Source organism: Achroia grisella, unplaced genomic scaffold (genome assembly GCF_030625045.1).
Source record: "Achroia grisella isolate CSIRO2021 unplaced genomic scaffold, CSIRO_AGI_Agris_v1 utg515, whole genome shotgun sequence".
NCBI lineage: Eukaryota > Metazoa > Arthropoda > Insecta > Lepidoptera > Pyralidae > Achroia > Achroia grisella.
The window spans coordinates 3,175,144-3,203,057 of record NW_026712908.1 but is presented as its reverse complement, the minus strand read 5'-3'; the positions used below and the strand labels follow the sequence as shown (position 1 = coordinate 3,203,057).

Here is a 27,914-nt window from a genome sequence, read left to right as displayed (position 1 = left end):
ATTTTGAATACTATTTATTTAATATTTTAATTTAAACGAAATATTAATAAATATAAAGTATATTACATCTAAATATAAGTTGCGCTAAACAAACCGTTAAAAATAACTATATGGACAAACAGACAGACAAACGTAGAAAATTGGTTAAAACTAGTCTTCTCTTATGAAGACAGACTGTTATGTTATATACAGCCATAAATATACTAACAATTTTTTATCTAAAAAATGGCACAAATATACCTACTCCATTCGTAATATACCATCTAAGGTCCATGGCACGAATTCATAGGATGGGGCCCACTCTTTGTTTAAATATTTTAGATTCTTGAATTATATAAGCACAAAAAAATCTATTTTAATAAATGTATATATTAGATTCCTGTGCCTTTCATAGCACTTTGTCAAGACCGTCTTAGGTCACTATGCCGTGGTAGTTTGCCGTCGCTACCACGATTCTCTCCTAAATAATACCATAGAATAAATATAATATAATAATACTGATTTATTCTTTATTAATCTTAATTAATAACATTGGCTCCTTACAAAAACTATGCGACAAATATTTCTTATAACTAAATCAGCAAACGTAGCCATACCGGTAAATCTTTTGATTAATTCCTTCCCAATCGGTAGGAAAGGTTGCGTTTTGCTAATGTTTGCTGTTGTTATATTATTATATATGTCTGTACTATTAAAAAATGTGTACATATAAAAAGAGGGCGTATCTCCAATATTAAGGACTTTGTGAAAGATGCCAGATACCACGTCGATTCTGTTTCCGCTAGATAGCCGATAGGACTGTCCTTGTTGCTTGGTTACTTCCGGTTCATATGCCACCATACCCTCCAGTACGGTTAGGGTAACGTTATGTAGTTCTGGTGGAATATATTTCTCTTGTACATATCCTGAGAAAAATAATTAGAATTAATCCCTTCGCGTTTGAGAGCGTAGTGGCCTAGTGTTTTGCTATGCTCGAAGGGTAGCGAATTCAAATATGAAGTTCTAGACAAACTTCCAAAATATTAAACTAGTACTGGATAAAATATCTTATAAATATCTAATTTTATCCAGTACAGCAAAAACAAAGACGAAACAAGCTTAAAGCTGAGCGATATCATTTTTAAAAGATTGCAAACAAATAGAATATTGTTATTTTTAAACATTCATGTTTAACACACATTATTAATTTAGTAACTATTATTAATATACCTTTATATACCATAAAATTATTAGTGTTAACATCCGATTAACTACTTAACAAATATTCTTTATAGTTTTTTTATAACAATCATACTCATAAATACACATATTTGTGTTCATGAGTATTATTGTCTGTTTTAGTCTGCGTGTTTAGTTAATACATTATGTGTGTATTTACAAAAAAAAATGATAAAATACCTAAACGTATTTTATCAGTTGTCTAGTAGGTACCCATAACACAAACTCTACTTAAGTTGGGACAAGACGACGCTGTATGATTTATCCTGAGTTATTATTATTAGTCGTGAATCAGTTTGATTAAAAATTACGATACGAAACTGGTAAATCCAAATAGATCTATATTTAAATTAAAAATACAGACGCGTCAATATAGCTTATTAAATGCACCGCCCACTAACCTGTGCTTTTTTTTCTTATGGATGATAATGGAATGATGCACCCGCCTGCGCTAATGGTTTACGCTAGCGGGGCAGCAGTGGAGGATGATAAAATGAGCATGAGGTCATCGTGGTAAATTGCCTATCAATGTATCACATGGTACATTGTACATTGCTTGCCCACTGCAAGCAATGTACAATGTAATGTACAATGTTATGAGTCCACATTACTAACAATCCACTTTGAGCTACTAACCTGCGTTTGCCCTATGGTTGACTGGGAGAAAATGCATTAACACGTTAAGTCTGTCTTATGCACCTTTATTTTTGTATTTATGTCTAGGCTTTGATAGATAAATAAATACCTGGAAAATCAGCTATGAACATAACATCGCTGTAATTGTTCCACGATCGTACATAGTCTCTTATTTCGTCTAATCTGCTCCTCCAATTAGACGCTTCGTCCAACAGTGGCATCAGGTAAGGTGTCCTCGTCAAGAGCGACCAGAAGGCCTTCAATATATCAACATTAGGATCGAACATGCGTTGTGTAAATCGGCCATTCAATGAACACCACACGTCTATGTAAAGCGATAAATTATTGGACAAAACCGGTTCCGTTCGACTCATACTTGCGTCAATCAAGTTCTTTTCTAAGCATCTCGCGTATTGGTATACCATGTCCCCGTGTCTCGTCCATCTGTCGTTAGGAGCGTAAACTTGAGGATCAACATAAAATTCTTTATTCCTCTCGTTGTCGATAACTTTGACGACAACGGAATATGTGTCCCAGGTGTGGACCATCATGTCCCAGGAGTAGCCGTAGAGACCGTCCGTCCAGTTATTGAAGCCCTATAAAATACATATTTTTTTTACTGGATTATAATGGAGCCCCGCCTACGCTAACGGTTTACGCTGGCGGAGCACAAGTGGAAAATGATAAGATGAGTCAGGTCAGTTTGCCATCGTGATTAAATAACCAGGAATTAACCACGATGCGTTCCAGGTGGAACCGCGTGGAGGTCGACCTGCTACCATTGCTAGCGATGTGGTACATATTGTGGACCCCATTGCTAACAATACCCTTCTCTCCCCCTATAAAGTATATTAGAATATATATTTAGATCAAGTAGGAAAATACGTAGATATATTCTTACTTATTCAAACAGGTTCCTCTAAAAACCATCGTGGTTAATTCCTAGTGAATTCGCCACAATGTGCTAACTAACTTGATTTCACGATCATTCTATCATTCACCAGTGGTGCCCCGCCAGCGTGGACCGTTAGCGTATACAGGTGGAACATTCCATTATAAACCATTACAAGAATAGAAAAATGTACCTGTTAACACATTATGGCCCTAATTATGTGATGATATTAATAACAATTCTCTATTGTAACATTAAAATTTGGGTTTACGATCATTCGAGAATTGTAGACGCGAACTATGCTGTAGGTACAGTTTGCAATTGAAACGTAAAATTATAGATTTTATATTATGCTATAAGAAAAATACGCAAAATAGAATTGCTAACAAAAAATACCTTGGTGATAAAGTGCGAAAATGGCAAGAAGGCTTGACTCAAAATATGAAAGACAATAAAGTACATTGTAATTCTGTTACGCTTAACATCTTTTCCTTCTACGTTTACTTCAGTTCGAGATAGTTTGTTTTCCTCCTCCATTTCATTACATTTACTCGCAATTCCACTTTCGTCTATATCAGTTTCTACTGTATTAGAAATCATTTCATCTGAATTTTCAGTTGTGTCAGTAGGATCCATACCAGAGTCTTTAATTTCCTGATCAATTTCAAGTTCTTTATTTTCGGTATTACATTTATTTTCAGTGTCTATAGCATTCGCTTCATTTTCACATGTTTTCTCAGTTTTAACCAAAGCGTACCATCGTCTTAATTGACCGTCAACTATCCTTATATATTTTTTGCATAGTTTTATTAGAATTTTCGGCCAATTGAACGAGTAGTATAATGGCATTGTAGCTAGACATACCCATGGGAACATACCTGAAATGATATTATCTCATTTTATTCATTTAATCGGAACATTTATTTGTATGATTATTTTTATATAGTAAACTTGCGTCGCTTGCATAGATATACAAGGACATTTGACGTTGGTAAAGCACAGTATATATGACGTAAGGTCATATACATATATGTACATAGGTCTATATGCATGTAATATAAGCGTTTCAGAATTAATTCTCGAAACGATAATGCAAACCGTATCAAAATCTTTGTAGTTTAGAAGTACTTAGGTAAGCGGAGAAACATATTTTGATTTACTATTAGTAGATGACGGCCCCGCCGTTTTAGTAAACAATTTTATTCAAGAAGGTCGCAGGTTCGTTTCTGGATGTTTATGTATAGGTATATCTAGTACTCATACCATAGGTTAAGCTTAGCTTGGGACTAGTTGGCGCTATGTGAAATTATCCTTATTAGTAAGTAGATACATACATACATATAATATATAGACATGTAATATATATAACTATACCTATTGTGGCGTTATATGTAACTGCAAGTCATAACAAATAACTCGTTGAGAAACAACAAACAGTCCCATAAGGAAATATGTCATTACAATTAAATACCAATGTAAATGCCATGATTTCTTATTTATGTGCATATTATAGTATACTGGCGTTATTATAATACGCCAGATTATTTAATAATATTTTGTAAAATAATAATAATAATAATCACATAGTTTAAACATATTTTAGCATGTGTAATATCTGAGGCAGCATGTTTAAGTAATAAGGAATGAGTACTTTATTTGTGTGAATTTTCTAATTTTGTCTATAACTGACAAGTAAAAGTGTTCATCGCTAACGAAGCAGCCACAGGTCAAGTTATCATATTAATAGAATAAACGCGAAAGTTTCTGAGTATGGATGGTTATTTGTTACTCTTTCACCCAAATACAACTGAACGATTTTAATGAAACTTTATAGTAATATAGCTTATACATCAGAATAACACTTAGGTTATAAATTTCACGCGGTTGAAACCGCGGACACAGCTAGTATACCTATACACATTTTCATGTAATTCGTGTCGTTGGTGTAACTTATGAGCGTCCTCAAAATATAAAAATAACTCTACCTATTGTACTTTCTTCTACGGATACTGTACCCAAAAAAACTTAAAAATAGTCTGCAAACACTAAATATGCATCCTAGTAAAAATCACATAACGCCATAAGTAGAGCTTGTGTTATGAGTACTAGACAACTGATATAAATACTTACATTTTTTTTGTGAACATAAAAAGCACGCAAACCAACAACAAATAATCATATCATGATTTGACACCATGAATACAAATTTTGTACCGTGCGAGCAATCGAACCCGCGACCATCGGATGTAAAACGGTGTGCTAAATCGTTAGATCATCCAAGCCATCAAAATATACAAACCAATTCTGAAAAGTCGGCTGTTCATGAGATGAAACAAAGCACAGAACACCATGGCTACATGTCGACTTCTAGACCACATCATCCACATGGCCACCGTGAGGTCGAAAACAAATATGAACCAATGTACCACTATGTAATCTATTTGAGGTATTGTCAGGAACAATCTAGAAAGGAGTAAAGAATAATAAGGTTTTTGTACATCTACCGGTCTACCGAGGAAATTACTTAAAATTTTCCAAAGACATTTAATTACGCCGTTTCGCAACATAATACAGTCTTAATTATATAAAATTTTAATTACTATTGGTAACATTATCATTAAATATTTTGTGGTTAATGAAACGACTAATCAGCATTGTTATTGTTTTATTCAGTTGAGTCTTGATTTCGATTCAAAAAGACAGTGCATAATGCAATTGAAATCGATGTTGAGTTTAAAATTCAGAGTAGACCAACTAAAAATTAAGTAACAGCATAAAATAATTTAATCTATGTCACATTAATTGATTCATAATTTAAGAGCCGCATTATTTTTTATTACTGTTTTACTAAACAAGAAATAATTAGTTGGTAGAATTAGAGCATCACGGGATGTAAACAAATTCAGTAAGAATTTATAATAATAAACAAAATCATTTGAAAATCAACTAAATTATTTATTTGTCTGATCATTTTTGTACTTATTTTTGAGTTTAAGGCGCACTTGACTGTTCTGTTTCAACGTCATAGACTACGTTACATATAAGATAATATTACGACTACGGTAACCGTTTATCATCAGCTGGGCCGTATGCTTGATTACCGTCATCGTAGTATAAAAAAAAACATTACATTACTCTCGTGCTGATTCCTTATATGTCCATTTATGAATGAAATAGAATTTTTGTAATAAAAATCTAAAATTACTTGACAAGTCAAAAAGCTTTGAACATTTTTTTAAAATAAAAAAAGCATTACTCCCTTCTTAATTTTATTTATTTATCGGCACTTGGTAACAACGTTTTATTATATAGAAATATTATTTTTTACATGATGTCATGTTAAACTCTAACACGCGATGTAATGCTTAAGTTATTTACGTCATCTATCAAAATCTGTCAGCTAGTTTGGTCGCTATAGGTCGTTAGCAATGCCTAATGAAATTCATATAGTCTCGTGTATCTAGTACATAGTTCAGTTGTGTTCAGTAAGATCCGTAATAGTACGCTCCATGCCAAGGAGAGTGTAGAGTAGTGTAAAAAGTTTATAGTTTTACTTATAACGGAAATAATGTCAAAGAACCTAATTGAAATGATACTTAGGCGAAATATCAATTTAGTTTTAATCTCAGAAATTGCTTAATTGTTTCATTGATTGATGAATTCACTTCATTATTCTACTTGCTAGAACAAATTCTAGGTCCTTTAACATTTAGGATGTTTCTTTTTAATCATCTATAAACACTATGTCTAAGGCTGCTGATATACAGTCGCATATTAGCAGCCTTAGACATGGTTTAGTTGACATGTAGTTACTATAAGACCGTCCCAAAAAGGGCGCGGTCTATCAACTCGATGACCCAACGTTAGTAGTATACCGACAACCTGAAAACTGACCTACTGTATATTTGGGTTCTTAGACGTAGTATTAATATATGAGACGATTAAATGTTAAGCGAAACTTGCTAGTATATATCAGTGAATTTATCAATTATGACAGCCTCGGTGGTCTAGTGGTATAGCAAACCGCCTTACCTCCAATGGTCGCAGGTTCGATTCCTAAAAATATTTGTATTCATGAGTATGCAGTTGTCTAGTAGGTCTGGCCTAGCCTGGGACTCGATGTAAATTGTCCTAGGCCATTATTATTATTCAAACAGTCATTTCTGAGATTTTAAAAATAATCGATATTTTCGAAGTGTAAGGCATATATTTTTTAAATATCTAATTGTAATGCACAACGTTTTTTTATGGTATAAATATGATTACAGAAATATTTATTCTATTGTTTTTTTTACAATACAAGAGGGCTTTTTGAACTGTTTTAACGTAACTGAACCACAGACCTTGAGCTGTTCTGTTGACGCAGTATAATTTTGACGTTTTGAGTATTTGACGATTAGTTTAAAGTCTAATTTAAAGTACTTTATTTTATAACAAAATATATGACGTAGATGCTTACCAAAAACTTGTATGATATGACGCAAATAGCACAATTGCGCCTATTATGTTTCTTGGGTTGACGAAAGTTATACAAGTTAACATCTACATAAACTTGCCAAGAACATCGAGTTCTGTGTATAAATTTATACTTTTAACTGATTCCATGGTAGTAGAAACACCGATAACAAATCAAATTAATGTAAGAGATGTAGGTAAACTCGCCCCCTGCCATGTTGCATTCAAATATACGAGAATCTCAATACGATTATATTTTATTGTGTAATAGGATTATCTCTAATTAAACGACTTTTTTTATGATTCGTCATACAACGTCATGGGTCTCATGTTCATCAATTGCCTTAATTATATAAGTAGTTTTTAATTAAAAACTAAACAGTTTCATACCCAGTTGAAAGTAAATTGTTATTTTTTTTGCAATATAAATTTTTGATCCTATTTATGTAAGTTGTTGTTAAATAAAAAACAGGCAGTTTCATACCAACTTTAAAGTAAAATAATATTTACCCATTTTTTCAATCAACATTAAAAAAATAAGTTTATTTTTTGTTTATCGTGATATCGTTATTATGAAACTATGGTTTCCGATTACACTTTTTACAATCGGAGCTTAAACTTTCATACATGTTTTATTACAATCCTATATAATTTTTTTAAACAAAATAAGTATACTTACTTTCAGAAAAATATCATTCATAATACTGCTATTAATAACAGGACTTATTTTTTTTTTAATTTCCCACTTTAATCATGGACTTAGAAGAGTTGCGACGACTTATAACAATAATTTATTAATACTTACTTATAATATTTATTAATTAACGCTTACTTGAAAGGTTCAAACACCCAGTGCTCACTGAGATTCTGAACTGAATAGCCCGTAAGCCATTCTGCTGTGCCTTTTTTCAGGCCCGCCATAAAGTATAATATGAAGAATTGATACTTGAGCACGAAATAGTTCCAATAAGGTACCGTCTCCCTCCTTGTTGTCGTATCTAGGTAAGCATCTATTGACCTGGAAAATGAACATGTTGTAAGAAAGAATTTTATCAAACTATTGTGTATTTTTTATTACGTTATGCTTGCGATGTTCACTTCATTTTGCCTAAACTATTACTTTGGGAGAGCAAACGAATTGTTAGTAGGTAATAGCACAGATAGGAGAATTCTTGCAATCAAATAATAGTCAATATAATACTTAGACGGCCTCGGTGGTCTAGCGGTTTAGCACAACGCTTCACTTCTGATGGTCGCAGGTTTGATTCCTCGTACAGTGCAAACATTTGTATTCATGAATATGATTGTTTGTATCGGTCTGGGTGTATTCTATGTATATAACATATGTATTTAAAAAAATGTCTAAGTATTTATATCATTTGTCTAGTACCCATAACATAAGTTCTGCTTACCGTGGGACCAGATGACGCTGTGGTAATTGGTCAGGGATATTTATTTAGTAAAATTATGGAAATTCTTTACCAAACTTTTTTAAAATAGATTACATGTTTTTGATAAGGTAATTTTGTGTTTTCTATTTGCGTAACCAATAAGTAAATCGAAACCAATAACTCTATCCACAAATGAAAATTCGTTTCTAACTACCTATAGCATATTCATACCAATTAAAACTCCCGTCTATGAAATGTGTTATAATATAATAACCTTGTGCTAATAGTCATAACGACCGACTTATTAACTAACCTGACCTAATGCTCATCTTATAATTCTCCATTGGTGCCACGCCAAATTCAAATTCAATTCAAATTCAAAAATTATTTATTCATGTAGGACATTTTAGCCGCTTATGAACGTTATACGTTATACTTTATTTTTTTTCCCTGCCAGCGTATACAATCAACGAAGATGGGTTTACTATTGTATTAATAAATTGACATTGGGGGAAGGAGATTGTTAGACATAACTAATTCCTAGCAATGTATCATGTTAGGTTGACATCTACGCGATTCCCCCTTGAAACCATCGTAATAAGTTCCAGGTGAAAATGGCCACTATGCGCTAACTGTTCTGACATCTGTTCGTCTTATCTTCCTCTGCTGGTGCCCCGACAGCGTAAACCGATAGTGTAGGCATCATTCCATTATCATTCATTAAAATACATCTACATCCAAATAAACATTATATAAACACTTTTAAATATGACTCAAAAGTGCTTTCATTCTTTCATTCATAAAAAAAGAGCGGAGCTCTTGTCGTTGGAACTCTTGCTATTTTCCAAGATCTTCCATCAATCAATTTTTAGATGTTGATAATAGTTCAATTTTTTTCTTAATCTGCTTGATATAAGTTCGTCGTGTCGTATCAAGTGCCCCAACATTTTGTCCCCGCCTATTCTCAATAGTGTCTCTTTAACTCTTAGCAGTATTTCTTCATTTCTTATTTTATCTTTCCAGCTAATTCTTTCCATCCTTATCCAAAACCACATTTCAAAAGCGTCTCAAGGGTATACAAGGCTATATATAGTCTGAGGAGCACTTTGATTTGTTAGCTCTTATTAAAAGTACATTTAATATATTTATTTGTAATTAAATTATTGTTAAATTTCTAACGACCTGGTACTTCCTATTACTAAGTTCTACTACAAAAATAATATTACACTACGAACATGACGTTTGAGCCGATCTAAATACAAATAATAGGGATGCAAATTCCATTCGACTTGAGATATTTTTTTAGTATATCAGATTATCAATTTTAGCAGAAGAAATACTATTATAGTATGAATAATATATAAAAGGTCAAAAAGTGTTAGGCGGATTATAGAGGGCAGCAATTGTATTAGTTTTTGTTTGAGACAAATAAAGATTATTATTATTATTTACGTTATTGTCGCATTTTCTTAGCTTTATTATTATTTTCTTTTTTTATTCATATACACATACTCGAATTTCTTCGGTGTTGTAGTTTAGAGTTACGGATCATACTGATTATTATTTTTATTATTATTACATCCATCTATACCAGCGTTGTATAGATTGAGAGCACCTTATTTAAGTTGTGCTTATATCAGCAACAGCTGCAGCAAGCCCTATTGCCAACTTTGTATGTTAGTTTTTATTTTGTGTATCATTTATAATTTGTTGTGTTATTGTGTTTGGCCAGTAAATGATTTATTTATCTATATCCAATATCTAATCATAATAATATCTGTACACATAAAATATAATTGTCATTAACATAGCATTGCTTTATAGACTATTATTGTTGTAGTAATATAATTTTATTATACATAATGCCGGTTCAGCAAAAACGGTAAGTTAAGTACCTATTGTAAAAAAATAACTTATTGTCTTATTGAAATTGAGTTTAATATTGTTTGATTATTTACGTTTATATACCTACCATTCTGTTCGTGACGTCAAATTAAAAAAACTGAAATCATTTCCAGGTAGTATGATTTATAAAAGGTTTATTTATTCTGTTTTACAGCATATGAAAAGTGCAACACGTAAGTTTCTTTTATTTAGCTCGTTCTTCTTGTGACAGCTTTCCGAATGAGCGGTAGATTAAAAAATAAGTATAGTAAATTCAAACTAACGTCCGTAACGTCGTCCCTTTTAATCAAACGTCGTAACTTTTATCAAAGTATACCTACATATACCTACCAGTAACAGTTGGCTTGTGTGCACGCAAGCAACAGACCGACCAATCCGAACAGATAGCTGTGATTGTTCCAGAAACTTTTCTCAATCAGAAATAAGTACCAGTAACTGATAGTGAACATAGATGCAGTGAGACGGTACTTGTATCCCAACATGATGCCAAGTGCTCCTGGAAGTATATAAATTAAAGATAGTTAGGTCGTTTATTTGATTATTACAAATCACACAATTTGTAATAATCGACTTATTATCGAAATTATATTTACTAGTGGTCGAAATTCAACTACATTTAAATTAAATTATACAAAAGGTTCTATTGTCAACTACTTACATGTATGCGTGTGTGTATGAAATAGATGGCAGTGTGTGTAATGTTTTTTTTATTGATTAAATGTATTTTTTATGCATAAACAAAAAATATACTATATATGATTATAGATACTTAGAATTAGCGTTAAGATTCCCATTTTATTTATAATAAAAAAATAAGGAAGTATTTAAGTTACTAAAAAATGTTGCATACGTAGGTACCAACCTAAATACATATGAAATTTTATAAAAATGTAAATAAACAATTGCGTATACCCTGCTAACCTTTCTATACTAGTAAAAGTAGTTTTGATGTCATAATAAACACGTTTTAGGCCCTTCAATTCATTACCACGTGTTTTGGATTCCGTATCCGATACAAATCTGTCTGTTCATACATAAATTCTATATTCTATCTATTACGTAGGTACTTGTGCATATACATATATAGTAATAATTGTATACTTACTATACTTAGATCACAGATAAGAAAATACCGCATACTTACTACTTATAAACTTTATACGTATCTAAAAAAATGTTAATTGATTATAGACTAAATGTTAACTGCAATTCTTTATATTCAATACCACAATGATGGTAAACAGTTAACGTAGCCCATGGACGCTTGCGGAGTCCTGTGCTCACGGCCTTAGGGGCCCAGCGGTCCCTTCGGCCTTTTGCCGGTGGCTCTTGATATTTTGTTACCTTAGATAGTACATTTAATAAAAAAAATTAATGACAATTAGTTATATATTTACCTAACCACATAGCAGCGTATACAAGGGCCATGTAGGGCATAGATACAGCTCGTATGAAGGGAATAAGAGGGAAGTGGCATGTGAGAGGGTCACCCCAGCGTTCATCCATAATAGCACCTCCCCTTTCATCCGGTATATCAAACAACATGGCAACACCTAGAAAAATAGATAAATTAATATTACAAATGTGAAAGTGAGTTTGTTTGCTAAGCTTTTATCTATTATCAACCTAACTTCTAATCATGAAACTTCCATGTGGTAGCATTTGTGACATTAGATAATTCCTAATTATAAATATTACCTTCTTTTATGTACCTAGTTGGAATAGCAAACAAGCTTGCGGCTCACCTGATGGTAAGAGGTAACCGTCGCCTATATACTTAACAGCAATATGGATATCACATTATCATATGTCACCAGTGATATCACTCATGCGTTGTCGTTCCACCCTTCCGATCGATCCCCCGTACAATTAAAACGGCGATTGAAATTACGACGGCCTGAGCCGAGGTCCGAACCCCTAGCGGTGCCCTCAGAATAAAGTCGTATCCGTCAGGCAGGAGTTGGCTTTCAGCCGCTCCATAAGTCCTTCCGCGGGTTTGGAGTGCCATCTACACTCGCCCCCTAACGTCCAGTGAAGCTGCAAAGGCCAGCTGCGGCATGTAGTTACATTACAGTAGTCCGAAAAAAAGGGAATTAGTCTTCAGCTTCTCTATAAGTCCTTCCGCGGGTTTGGAGTGCATCAATTTTTGTTAATTTTATACGTATGTTAGTCTGTGAGGTATCTTACTAATATTATAAACGTGGATGTTTGAGTGTGGATAAATGGATAGATGTTCGTTACTCTCGTCAAAACAACGGATTGGATTTTAATGAAAATTTCCAATAATAATGGTATATCAGATCTTATAGGTACATCAGAATAACACATAGGTTATAAATTTCACGCAAGTGAAATTACGTACACAGCTAGTATATTATATATGCTAAAAAGTTGTTCGAAATAAAGAAATAAAATTGCATTGTACAAATAGGAATAATCTCTAATTTTTGAGAGCCTTTGGGTATATCAACGCCATCAAATTCAAATTCAAATTCAAATTCAAAATATCTTTATTCATGTAGGTCTATTACAGACTCTTATGATATGTCAAATCTACCGTCAGTTCGGAATGATATCGAGATGAGAAGAACTGACAAGAAACTCAGCTCGTAATTTTTTTTCAAATAATAGTGGAACATGTTTACGATAAATACAGTTATTAAAATTCAAATTTGGGAGAATAGAGTGACCACCAGCATATGCTATCGCAAAGAACAAAAAATTTAATCAGTGTTCACAACCTGAACAGACCAGTCCCCACAAGCAGCACCCGTTCACGAGTATGACGTATGAGCCAGCCATCATTGTACTCAACCATATTTGAGGGAGCACATCGACCCGGCCCACCACGCCGCCACAAGTTTGAACTTTATAGCGAGCATGACTGTTTCAGGTTACTCCACTACGTCAATTATATTATTTACAGCATAGGCTGTACCGATCACAGTTTTCACCCATTACAATATTAAATTTACATTATTTAATTTACAATATTTAATTTACAATATGTCATTACAAAATTTATAATAAGTTTCTTTATTGTTATTACATTATCCATGTCAATGGGAAAAATTATATGCCTCATAACAAAAGTTAAAATTGTAATTAAGTCCACACATTGTAGTCATTTAAGTAGTCGTTTATTTTATAATAAGCTTTAGAGCAAAGTGTTTTTTTTACATGCATCTTAAATTTGGCTTCACTTAAATTTAAAACACTATCTGGCAATTTATTATAAAAACGTATACAATGTCCCATGAAAGATGTACTTACTTTTTTGAGACGATAACTAGGCATATTTAATTTATTTTTATTCCTTGTATTAAAAGCGTGTAAGTGACTATTTTTTGGAAATAAATTTAAGTTTTTGCGTACATACATAATATTTTCATATATATATTGAGAGGGAACAGTAAGAATACCTGTTTCTTTAAAGCGTTCTCTAAGAGATTCGCGACACGGTAAATTATATATTGAACGAATTGCTCTTTTTTGTAATATAAAAATTGATTCTACATCAGCCGCTCTTCCCCACAATATAATACCATACGACATTATACTATGGAAGTAACTAAAATACACTAGTTTCGCTGTTGCAGTATCAGTCAACTGTCTAATTTTTCTGATAGCAAAAGCAGCCGAGCTTAGTCTTTTGGCTAGTGTGAATATATGTGGACCCCACTGCAATTTATTATCTATTACAATACCAAGAAACGAAGTCTCATCAACAAAGTCCAAAACATGATGATTCATACTAACAGTTGTCGTTACTTGTTTTACATTTGGTAAAGAGAATTTAACACATTTTGTTTTCATTGAATTAAGCGCTAGATTATTTGATGTAAACCAGTTTAGAACATCCTCAAGAGCAATATTTATATTATTAAAATCCTTTGTATTTCTTTTCACTTTGAAAATAAGTGATGTGTCATCAGCAAACAATACTATGTCAAGTATGTTTTGAAACTGGTATGGTAAGTCATTTATATAAACAAGAAAAAGAAATGGGCCAAGTATAGAACCCTGGGGTACACCCATTTTTATAAATGACCCCTTGGACTTGCTTCCTTTAATGTCTACCACTTGAATTCTATCGCGCAAATATGATCCAATGAGTTCTGAAGATTTTTCTCTAATTCCATAATGCTCTAGTTTGCGTAATAATATCCTATGGTCAACGCAATCAAACGCTTTAGAGAGATCACAGAAGACACCAATGGCATCCTGTGAATCTTCCCAGGCACCGAAAATACTTTGTATTAAGTTAATGCCTGCATCAGTAGTAGACCGTCCACTCATAAATCCAAATTGCTGTTTATGAAATAAATCATGTGTATTAAAATGAGCTAACATTTGTGTAAGTAGTATCTTTTCAAAAATCTTACTAAATACTGGTAAAATTGAGATAGGTCTAAAATTTGATATATTGTCTTTGTCACCAGATTTAAATAGCGGTATTATTTTACTCACTTTCATTAGATCTGGAAAAATACCTTGATCAATGCTCATATTAAATATTTCAGTTAAATGTGAAGCAACTTCACTTATTACAGTTTTCATGACTCTAACTGACATACCCCAGATATCCTCAGTACCTTTTAGATTGAGAGCGTTGAACGTTTTTATCACACAGGAGCAACTGATATGATGAAAAGTAAAGTCATGAACGCAAGGATTTATGGTATTTTTTAATAATGTTTCAGCTAAACTAGGTGACGAGTTTAAATTTTCCGTAGCTTTGAGAGGTATTGTTGAAAAGAAATTATCAAAAGTTTGAGCAACTAGTTCATTATTATTAATAATAACGCCATTTTCTGCTTTTAACTCATATTCTGACTGGCGCGACTTAATGTTACCTGTTTCTGTATTTATTATATTCCAGGTAGTTTTTATTTTATTTTTAGAAAACTTAATTTTATTCTTTAAATAAAGTGCCTTGGCGGCCTTACATACTTTTTTGAATAACTTTGAATAATTTTTGACATATTCATAGAATATAGGATCACGCAAATATGATCTAATATCATATAATTGATACATATTTTCCCTACTTATATTGATACCTAATGTTGACCATTCAGCGTACTTAGAATTATTGACTTTAAGTTTCTTTACTGTAAAATTTTTATCAAAATGATTTTTTATTATATTGAAAAAACGATTATATGATATATTTGGATCAATATTATCAAACATCAAAAACGGTAAACTTCCATTTAATCTGTTTTTAAAATTCTGTAATTTAAATGCTGTTGTTGGTCTGTAGAACTTATACATAATCTCGTTTTTTTCATTACATGCGAATGTTACTATTTGTCCACAATGGTCTGACGGCAATCTATTTATAATCGATTTATTTAAAATACTAAAATTACAATATATATTATCAATACATGTTGCCGTAGTGGATGTAATCCTAGTAGGTTCAAAGAAAATATGATCCAGATCAAAACTTTTAAAAAGGTTTCTAATTTTATTACTTATAGGACTATCAACAAGAAGATCTATATTGAAATCCCCACATACCAAAATAAATTTGTTACTTTTGAATGCTAACTTCAGTACATCTTCCATGGTAGACTCAAATTTTTCATAGTCTGAGTTAGGAGGCCTATACACACATATAATTATGTGTTTCTCTAGTTCTACACATGATAATTCTATAATGCATTCATTTGAAAGTGCTACAATATCTTTACGTTCTTTCCCTTTAATGTTATTTTTTAATAAAATAATTGAACCACCTCTAATTGAAATTTGCCGAGTAAATGTACTCAATATTTCATAATTTGGTAACTGAAATACCATATTGGACTGTTTTAACCAATGTTCTGTGAGGCATACAATGTCAATATTAAATTTACTTATAAATAATTCTATCTCTAATTCTTTGCCAAGAAAGCCTTGAATATTTTGATGTACTAAATTTAGTTGTGATGGCTTTCTCTTTGTCTGTAACTTAAGTTTAAAGATTCTTGCACAGAAACATTAGTAAAACTACTAAAAACTGTGCAGTCAGAATAAGTACCCGTTATACTACTTATAACAGGATTGTGTATATTATAAGCTAACAAAGTAGCTATATGTCTTTTATCAAAATGTGACAAATACAAAGTATTTTTAGTCAATGTAAATTTTTTTACAAATTTATTTGTATCAAAACAATGAATGTTGTCATTATAACAGCTCATGTTATATATATGAGTGTTAAGTTTAAAGATATAATTATTTCTATTCTTTGATAATGATTTTGAGTATGGAAATGTACAAATTACAAATTTTTTAATTCTCATATTTGAGACAGATTCAAATAAGTTCATCAAATCATTTTGAGTGATACCTAAACTATTTCCAATGAATAACACAATAGTTGTGTATTCAGTATAACTATTTTGATTTTTTAACATTCTATCAACTATATAATTAAATGGGGCATTCGGCATACAATTGTTTTGGATATGTTCACTCAAACAGTTATTCATGAGCGATCCTAGATTTATTCCTATACTATCTGAATATATTACAGTGTTATTCTTACATGTGTGGTGACTACTAACAACATTGGGTAGTATATTTGTTTGTTCCGGAGTGACAATGGATGTTGATGAAGGTGATGTGTAATTGCCCGACATAGTGTTGCAGTCTGCATGTTGCTGTGACAGTTGTTCTGATGTTCCACTTTCACTTTTTGAGTTAAATTCAAGCAATTCCTTCATCACAACATTATGTTTTGATATTTGAAACTGAGCATGTGAGTACTTGTCACTAATAGCATCCAATGTTGTTTCCAGTTCTTTTATATGCAATAATAACCTTGTAGTATTTGTATCAAACTGTAATTTATGGGTCCAGAACTGATTTTCATAATATTCTAATTGTTTTTCAAAATTAAATTCTTTTTCTTTTACTAATTTTGATAAGGCAGTTTGATTAAGTTTGAAAGATTTTCTTAATCTTTTAATTTGTCTGCTTATTTTTCTATAGTTCTTACTATTGTAATTAGTTAGAGGGTGCTTTACTCGCTTCTGTTGTACAAAAGGCTTCTGTGTGTCGGAGATGGAGTGGACAGGGTCAGGCTCATCACATACACTTTGTTCGATCAACTCGGCATATAATGTCATAGTCTTTTCTGTTTCTTGGTCTCCCATTTTTGTGGTCAATGTGTTAATTTTATTATATGCTTCTGACAATTCACATTCACGTACCCCGAATTAACATTTTTACATCTATGTTCGTAGTCTACCCGCAGATAAGGAGGAATTCATAGATAGGGTCTATTCTACATTACCCAGAAACAGTTTATTTTGTGCAACTTTATAGAGTGGCAAATAGGCATACGGTCATTATTTTAATTATTCTCACCAAACAGTATTCTTGTCACAGCCAAACTAGATGAATCCTTCTGTATATACATGTAATCAACTATTTTCGTATACGTAATTTCATTAATATTAAAATCAAATTGTTGCTGAAAATGTTCATTTATAAACTTATATGTAGACGACATTCTTTCCTTTAGTTTCATTTCTGTAAATAAAAAAGTACGATAACTACGCTTCTAAATATGCATAGGAGGTAGGTATGTATCACTACATAGGTAGGCATGATTTTGCCACGTAACATTTAAACGAAATTCAATATTAAAATATCATATTAAAAGCTTACCTGTAAGCTCCCGTCTAGTCAATAAAGATTTAACTGTGAAAATGGGTTTATTATGAGATGGGTTTTGCATCCGTTTAAATAAATAATATATTCAGCTCATTATAAATATGTCGTAATAATTATTGGAGCGAGTGATATTGCGCAAATCTGTCATATTTCATGCGGGATTTTCATTTCGTTGAATCTGTGAGAATAATTGATATGACTTGACTATGTGCTCGGATAAGGGAGATGTAGGGGGATGTAGGGAGACTGTTAGTAATAATAACTAGTAATTCCTTTGCTGGCAATATACTATTAATAGAACTTGTAGGGAGGTTTTTAGTAATGAGAACTAGTGCCTCCTTCACTGCAAGTTACTAGGACAGGTTGACCTACACGCTTACCTATTAGGCCTTGACCCTTCATTAAAGAGTGAGTTTATAGCAGTTTCTATATTGACTGTCGTATGCCTAATACTTGTTAATGGCGGAAGGGAATTGTTAGTAATGTGGACAGATGACCCCATTACTAGCAATGTACTATGTCAGGTTGACCTCCACGCGGTTCCCCCTGGAAACCATCGTTATACATTTCTGATGGATTTGTCACGATGGGCTAATTTTTTTTTTTTTCATTTCAATTCCATTATCATCCGCTAAAAAAAATACTTGTTAATGTGTATTTACTTAGAACAACATTTATTTAAAAGAGGTACGCGCAAGATTCTTGCACGCTGTAGTCGATGAGTCTGCGTTCCGAATGAATGGTAGATTTAAAAATATACCTATGTCTATTCAAAAATCCTTATATTAAGTTCAATTGAATAAAGAATATTCCTATTTCTATTAGGACAAATTAAAAACAACAAAATGTTTTGAAATATTTATTTATTCAATTCTACACTGTTCGATAGCATTCAGTTATTAGTGAACACTTAATTATTGTCTTATATATAATATCGAAATGGCCACAATAATAGTTATATATCACTAAACTTACTTATCAGTATTTAATAGTCCATCACCAAATTTATTTTACTTGTATGTTCTGGAATTGAGAGTACTCATATCATAATAATAATTAATATTCTTGGACTATTCACACAATGTCATCTAGTACCAAGATAAGCAGAGGTTGTTATGGATATTAGACAACTGATACAAATCTTTAGATTTTTTTGTAAATACAGACATAATATATACAGAAAACACCCAGACCGATACAAACAATCATAGTCATGAATACAAATGTTTCTACCGTTAAGATAAAAAAAACTAGAATTCCGTATTTGTGTTCTGAGGAATTGTTCGACATGATGCCGACAGCCACCTTTTACCACCGCACCGCTCGCCATCGACAGGGAATTCATCCCCACACACTGAAACCTAAGTGGTCCCGAACAGTGCGGTTTCAGAGGAGTTTCCTCCCGCGTACACTTAGATTGTGGAATGAACTTCCAGCTAATACGTAGATAAAGTGACATATGACAGCCTCGGTGGTCTAGTGGTTTAGCACACCGCTTTACTATTCGATGGTCGTGGGATCGATTCCTTGCACGATACAAACATTTGTATTCTTGAGTACGATTGTTTGTATCGATCTGGGTGTTTTCTATGTATAATATTTATATACAAAAAAAAATGTATCCATGTATTTATATCAGTTGTCTAGTACTCATAACACAAGCTCTGCTTAGCTTGGGACTAGATGGCGCTGTGTGAATCGTCCGGAGATATTATTATATTATTATTATTATTAAAGTATTTTCGTATTAGAACTATATTTCGGCTAAAATGTAATCTTCTAATTGGTAATTCTATTAAATTATCTATATAAAAAAATATATAAGAAAAAAAATAAATCGAATGTTTCTATTCATCATCATCATTAGCCCACTGCAGTCCACTGCTGGACGTAGGCCTCTCTCAAGGCTGGTAACTAGGCAATGTTTCTAAACATTCTACAAGATATTTCGCTGGTTTGGTTTTTACCATTGTAAAGTTTGTAATAAACATATTTAATTGAGTAATACCGTGATAATATACATGTAAATGTGTAATAAAATTAATACACCACCTCTATACCAATATATTTAAGTAAAAAATGAAATAAAATATCAGTGATTCTCTCTGAAAGATATCGTTGGTTACCTGTTTAATAATATTCAACGGCGACTAGCGAGAATTACCACTGAAAATTAAAAACACTAACATGACAAGCAACATACATAAACAATTAGAAATTGATTTTCTAGTGTACCTACATTGTTTTTAATTACCCATTCTTTAAATGAATATTCAATTTATTCATCTCTGTTCCGTGGAAACGATTGGGTCAAAAGATCTTTTACTAAACTTAAAAATAATTTACTAGTACCTAGTGCTATTATGATGTGTTATAACATAGGATTAAGTCTTATATAGGCTGTCCGTTGATCCCTATGTAACTAAAAAATAACGTAAGTACAGGAAGTTTTTTGCAAATTTGTATGACCTATCACACACGGACATAAAATTTTTACTTAATATGTTATGAAACGAAACAAAAAGACATGTGCTTTATTTGTTTTTAATTGTAGTGTTTATTATATTGAGTACGCTACGTGAGTTTAAATAAGTTAATAAATAAGAATAAATTAGTTGATTTAAGTTGAATTATTATCCATTTAAATAAATAAATAACATTGAGTAAATATAGTCTTTTTAATCCGAGAGTTCACCAACTAGCCTTAGTATATTTTTTATTTTTATGGCTTGGTCTAGCTTTAATTACTGCTCTTAATCACTTTACATTTTACAAATAAGTACTGCCAAATAACGATAATATCTGCAAAATTAATATATGCAGCCAATTGGTTGCAAAATTTAATGCTAATATATTTTTTAATTATTGTTCTACATGACGCAGGCATGAATGTGACTGATTGACATATGTTGCGCGCGCGCTTTTTGCGTTTTAGCATGAGGAATAGAAAAAAACATGTTTGTACTAATTATTCTTATATTATGAATTAACTGATTTTTGATGGGATAAAATAAACTAAAAAAACATCAATAAACTTGAATTAATTTATTATTACTAACAAAATAAACTCAGGAACTTTAATATCGGATACAAATATAGTTACGCACTAAATAATATACAAATTAATCTCAATAGCTGTAACACAAACATCACATCACAGGTTAATGTAATATAAATTTAGCAAATCACTCAGTTGTGATGTTACATATAGGTACTGCTGCCATTATTAATGTATCAATGAATGCTAGTAATGTATGAAGTTCATATTGTGAACTGTAAAACCAAAAAGTATACATCTACTAAAGGGTTTTGTTAACTATTCTAATTGCTATGCAAAAGCTGGCTTCTATGTCAAGCTATTGGCCGTAGCCCTTGCAGTTTCGCAGAGGCGACTGCTTCTGGAACAGCTGAAGGCCAACCCCTGCGTGGCGGATACCACATTAATCTGAGAATACTGGTAAAGCTTCGAACTATGCTTAGACTGTTTTAATTTCGATCCTCGTCGACATAAGATAGAGGCACAATCAGAGGATCGAAATGGGAATAATCTTTAATTAAAATAGCACGAATTGTACATGCTTTTAAAGTTCATATTCAAAATTACAGAACCAGACTGATTCTACATTTTAAGCATTTTCTTATGATGAAATTTTGTTTAGTTTCAAGAATACATAACATTGGTTTCGTTTTGGGTATAACCTTATATAGTTTAAAGGGTTATTTGATAAAATCCTACATGTTTTTTACAGTGTAAAGGGAGATTCAGTGAACAAGTTGCAGTTTTTGTGTAAAATTATACATACTGCGTAGCACAGTTAAAATAATAAACCCCTATTTGTTTAATCTGTTGTATATACAGACTAAAGCATACAATTTCTATTGACCACAAATTCATTTATATTTGTTTTTAATTATTATTTATTAAATTAACACGAATATTGGTATCAAATTAAAAAAAATATATTTTTTTGTACATGCAATTAACATTAAGATTACAAAACTATATGGTATCTTATACTACGTATATATTATAATATGTACGTATATATAAATAGAATATATAATATCTATAGGTACATTAAAAAAAGAATAGTTAAAAAAACCTTGACCAATACGAAAGAACCTCTTAGGGACTTGTAAAAAAAATAACATTGTACATTGTCGTTAATACGCCATTGTCAATGTTCACCATAAATCATTTATGAAAATTAACCTCATCCGTATATTAAGCTGGCGACCCACCAGTATCAGCCAAACGTAATATAAAGGTAGAGCTACACCAAGCGCACTTAATCTTCTTACACTATTCTTAATTTTTATAAAGTGTAGAGACATTAAGAACAGTTAACAAGCTGTCACCATTCTTTGCTGGACTTAAAAGACTGGAATAAGCGAAAAATTCTGAATTTCATTCATTTACATAAAAACAGATTCATGATAAGTTATGAAAACAATTTTGATGTTATTATTCTTGATCCGTCAGCGACAAAATATCGTCATAAAGGCGTGTAGGAGCCGCTAAAATGATAATAATTCGTTATTATGTATGATTTATATTCATTCACGACTCATCCTTGTATGAATAAAACTTAACCTACACCATCTCGAATAGTTACATTACAATAAAATGTAATTTTATACGTTACAATGTGAACGTTTGTATGGTTGGTCGGATCAAGGTCTGTGAAGAAAACAGTCAGCACAGTGTATATAATTAAAAAAAAAAACTCGTCTACTAAAATCAAACATGGCAATCTACACGATAGACATGAATATTTTTATATTACATAGTCTTTTAGGTTGGCCGCTAGCTTTAAAATAGCTCTCATTGATCGTCAGATAGAAGTTTTGCTACTATATAATATAGAAAGAGAAGTCCAACGTTGCTGTCTCGTTCTATCTCATGTATACAGTAACGACAACTAGTAATATATTTGTTTGGCATTTGTTGCGTATTGGGATTTAAAAATTTCTGATTACGGGTTTTATACCTTATTAATTCACACATAATAATATCATGTATATATATTTTTAATATTCGTAACAAACACTGTTCTTATAGATAAAAATAAAACAATAAAATAATAATATTAATAACATTAAACCAACAATGTTGCAATACATTAATATGACACCAGAGATCACTCTTTCACAAACTAAACTCAGTTAATTCAAGATATGTTCAGATTTAAGAGCGTCGTCTAAAACTTCTATAAAGTCTACAAAACGGAATGTACTTATAGATAGCTATCTGGTTAATAAACTACAGCTTAATGCGGCTACACATCAGAATACAGTTTCTATAAAAAAGCAGTTAAAATAAATCCAAATGTAAGAGATTAGAGGAATATTGTCATGCTCACAATTAAATTTTCTTTTAATATCACTTATTTACAAAATGGCATTTAAACATCTATTTTTCTATTCTTATTCATTTTAAGAATATATTTCTGTGAGGAACTTAGGACTAAATAAATACGCAATTTAATATGTATATAAATATCGGACTCCTTACTATGGATTATTAACATGTGCTTAGCAAACGTGAATAATAAAAAACACTATTTTATGATTAAATTACTTTTTTAGATATATATTACTTAATTTAATTAATTATTTTTATGTGTGTCTCTTCTACTATAATTGCTGTGCCTGTATTATGCAATTCATATAATTGGAAAGAACTCCTATAATATATTATATTATAAGATGTTCTAACAGTTTCACTATCAATTTAACACAGAGACAAAAATGAAATAAACATTTCTATTTAATTATCTGTCAAATAAATAATAATAATAAATACATACATACATCCATCACTATTTTTCTTAAAAATAATTGAATTACAATTTCCCATTAGATTATAATTATTGAACAAGTCGAGTGTGACAACATTCCTATCCCTTACAATAATAAATCATCTGGCAACACATCATTTCCATATTTTCCTAGTAATCCTAAGTACAATTACATATTTTGTAATACTACGAATAATAATTGATAATTTTGGTTTTTAGTTAAACTTTGCAAAAACACCTAACATTAGTTGGCAAAAATTTTGGATGACAGCAGACATTTGAAGATCAACTATTCGATATCGCATCTAAATTCTAACGAATCAACATTATAATAATTTAATATAATAACGAGACAATCCGAATCATAATATCCTCGCGCCAGTATAAAAACCTTTTTCTTTTATTCTGTTTATCCTTTAAAGGAAAGGCATAGGGAACTGCGCCCATACAGCCATTCAAAACCTTATTATATCTAATCCGTAAATCACTGTCGATATTTTAACAACATATCGATAAAATTTTGACAGTGACAGTAACATACAGTCGGTCCGAAATGTAAAAATATGGAATAATTGACCACAGACCTATAATTCGATTTTGCACAATCGAATTTTAGGTCTGTAGCAATCTTAATCATTCAAACCAATCCCCCGGATAAAAATATATTTCTATTAGCTCTAGAAAAGTCTAAATAAATTATCACATGACATCTCGTTTATTATATATGTTAAAGAAAATTATAGGCCAGTATAATTGACATTTTATATACATAAAAATATTTTTTAGACTTAGAATTGGCACAGAATTGACATTTATATTTACAATTTAGACTTTACGGGAGTGCCATATGATTGATATTTCTTACCATTTTTGTTTACATATATAATTTTAGTGTTTAATTTGTGTTATATATCTAATAGAAATATTTTTTTGGGGAATATGAGACAGAAGAGTCTCGACATACATCGAGAACCAATCAAACTCAATCGCTCGATCATTCGAGACAAGTTTATAGACCAATATATATTATTTTATATTTATTTCATTATAGACCAAGTTTTACTGTTTCACTACTCATCCGTCCGGTCGATCGATTGTCTAAGAGTACAATCGTATGCCACCTGCTATTCTTCTGGACACCACCTTTTACCTCGATCGTCATAACAGAATTCATGATATGACATACAATTCGTTATAGTTTGAATGGCAACACTGGTGTTGGTTACGAATTTATCCTCGTTCGTATAATATCTAAAATACGTGTTGTATCGTTGTGTAGGTATAAGTCTACAATTGAGATATCCTAATGTCTGTAGATGACACCTCCAGGTCCCGGTAAGGAAGTCTCCCCCGAAAGGAACAAGTCGACCGCGCGCGCCGCCTGTCTTCCTTCCGATATTGCCCACACAACCAGTGATTGGCCTCGACGGCAATCTGTTTTACAAACATTTACATGATACACTCTCAAAATTGTTTATACCGAGATTTTTGCTTAGACAAAGCGTGCAAAGACGCAGTAGATCTGCGGCATGTAAACTTCACACACTTCTTAAATCAGTTCTGTATGAACACATAGCAAATAGAGTTCTAAACAATCCTAAGATTTTTATATCGAATTAATATATTCTGAGATCTTTCTCGATATACTTTTTTTTAAATAAATAAAGCAATCGTACCTCCCGCTGCGAAGACGTTGCTGACGGGCGTTTTGTAAATATCACTCTTTGCTGTCTCGATGTTGCTACGAGCATCGAGTGGTAGATCTGTGAACAAATTTAAATAACCCTTTATTTGGTTCCTCTACGATTCTAATGAAGATCCTTATATTTTTGAAAATAAGATTCAGCCTCTATTAGCTGAATATAGCTTCCTTCAGGTAAAAGAATTTAAATAAATAGGTTAAGTATTTACGGAATGTATCCACAAACAATAAACAAAAAAAATTGAAATGCTTAAACGAATAAGTATATTGTGTTAAAATCTAATATTAAAGAGGATTATTTTACTACAGTTGAGAAGAACTAAGAACAAGCAAGAAAAATATATAGTACATTTTTATTGAGAGAGTAATATGATGAATATTAATCAAATAACAAAGGTATCCGATCTTCCATATCCTTGTAGATTTGTCTAACATTGTGTATAAGTTTGTAACAGCATTACCTATCAACTTTTTTTCATTCAGAGTAATAGGAATAACATAAAAAAATAACAAAAAATATGTATTCTGACTTTACTTATATACAAATGAAGGAAGATTTATAGATTTGTCTATCATTATGTATAACTTTCAAACATGTTAACTCACCAAGTTGGTTGGCTACGTATCTCTCAGGGCCCAGGAAGCCCATAGCGAGGAGGACCAGCTCGGCCTTGAATATCTTATCTGTTCCGGGCAGTTCCTTCATCTCCCATCGGCCGCCTGCGCCTCGCGTCCATTCCACTTCCACGGCAGCTACTCCGCATACGTTACCTTCGCCTAAGGATTATACCATTTAATTGTATTATTATTATTATAAACCTTCTTTTTTATATTACTATGGTGGTAAATAAGCATACGGCCTATTGGATGGTAAATGGTCACCCTAGCCTATGCCGAGACACCAGGGGTGCCGATTCATAAACCTATATACGTACTAGCTGTCCCGGAAAACGTTGTTTTGCCATTTAAATTAAAATCGCTATTAAAAAAATGGATTGATGGTAGAAGGGTGAAAAATTAGGGCATTTATTAATTCCATATTTAAAAAAAATTTTAGTGGTGGACAATCCTTATCATTTAGGGGTATGAAAAAATAGTAGCCTTTATTCATATAAAATTTCATAAAAATTGGTCAAGCCGTTCGAGTAGTAAACCACTAAGTTAGACTTAGTGGTTTACTACGCAACTTATAGTGGGGAGAAGGGGACAGACAGTAATGTGGACTAACCCCAGTGCTAGAAATGTACCATATCAGATTGATCTACCTGTAGTTCCCACCAGACACCATCATTCATTATTTATGTTAACTTTGCTATTAGGCAGTTTGTATAAAAATTAAAATTTTCAAAATCTAAAGATGATACTGATTTTTAAAGTTCATTTGAATGAAGATAATTATTGTTTTTTAGTTCTGTCTACATACCGTCATCCAGGAACTCTTTGGTGAGAGTGGAGAATTTTCTTGGATCATTGCCAAATTTCACCTTCACTTCGTCGTGTCCGTAGTCGACTCTGGACCATAATAATATACATTTTTAGAATACAAATAATACACAGAGTACGCCGAATGGAATACGGTCGCCAGAGTCTCTGAAATTTGTGACACCAGAGAAGAATATAGTAAAAATAAATATGTATAAAATATAAATATAATAAAAAATATTTTTATTTCATTTTTTGTATATATATATACTCGTATATAGCAAAAAAATAAATAAAAAGGTTCGAGTAGGCTTTAGCGGTTTTAAGGTTATGTGTTCGAAACTGTGTGTTAATTTATATTTCTAACTGACTCTCCAGTCGTGTGAGGAATCGAACCCGCGACCATCCTAAGTAAAACGGTATGCTAAACCGCTAGACACCCGAGTCTTAAATATATTAAAAAATTAAACTGTTGAAATATATACCTGAATACTCTCGGCCACTGGGGCCAAGGGTTGTCTTGTCCTCTGGTCGTCTTTGGCTCTGGTAGGATCTCGAATGTTGTGATGGATTTTGCTCCTTGTCGGAGAGATGTCGCTATGCAGTCGCACCTGTCGAACGTCCAGATTGAGTAAACATACAGCTACCCTGATGCTAACTATATTTGACATATAATAGTCTACGATAGACGTATATTTGTAAAAATATTTCATTTAATTTGATTCGAAATACCGTTTACTAGTATTAATGCTTTTGACGGCGGTTTTTAGTCGAAGTTAATTTTGTTTTTTTAATATTGCTGTATGTTATTAGTTTATCAT

At 31.8% G+C, this 27,914-nt stretch overlaps 2 protein-coding genes across 2 annotated transcripts in view; both read right to left on the bottom strand.

The window, feature by feature from the left end:
• Positions 1-522: 522 nt before the first annotated feature.
• On the bottom strand, positions 523-18,004 carry LOC131846953 (vitamin K-dependent gamma-carboxylase). Its single transcript, XM_059196370.1, has 8 exons — positions 17,860-18,004; positions 11,895-12,050; positions 10,828-10,993; positions 8,034-8,219; positions 5,046-5,209; positions 3,143-3,624; positions 1,964-2,450; positions 523-905 (listed from the first exon to the last, which is right to left on the bottom strand). The coding sequence occupies exons 1-8, from the start codon at positions 18,002-18,004 to the stop codon at positions 523-525; spliced, it is 2,169 nt and encodes a 722-aa protein (XP_059052353.1).
• A 7,006-nt stretch (positions 18,005-25,010) lies between these two features.
• Positions 25,011-27,914, bottom strand: part of LOC131846961 (uncharacterized) — a 58,225-nt gene continuing 55,321 nt past the window's right edge. Inside the window, exons 39-43 of the mRNA XM_059196377.1 lie at positions 27,579-27,704; positions 27,095-27,183; positions 26,278-26,448; positions 25,646-25,732; positions 25,011-25,403 (exon numbers count right to left, since the gene is read on the bottom strand). Of these exons, the coding sequence (XP_059052360.1) occupies positions 25,273-25,403; positions 25,646-25,732; positions 26,278-26,448; positions 27,095-27,183; positions 27,579-27,704 (604 nt within the window). The 3' untranslated portion in view covers positions 25,011-25,272. The remainder of the gene's footprint in view (positions 25,404-25,645; positions 25,733-26,277; positions 26,449-27,094; positions 27,184-27,578; positions 27,705-27,914) is intronic.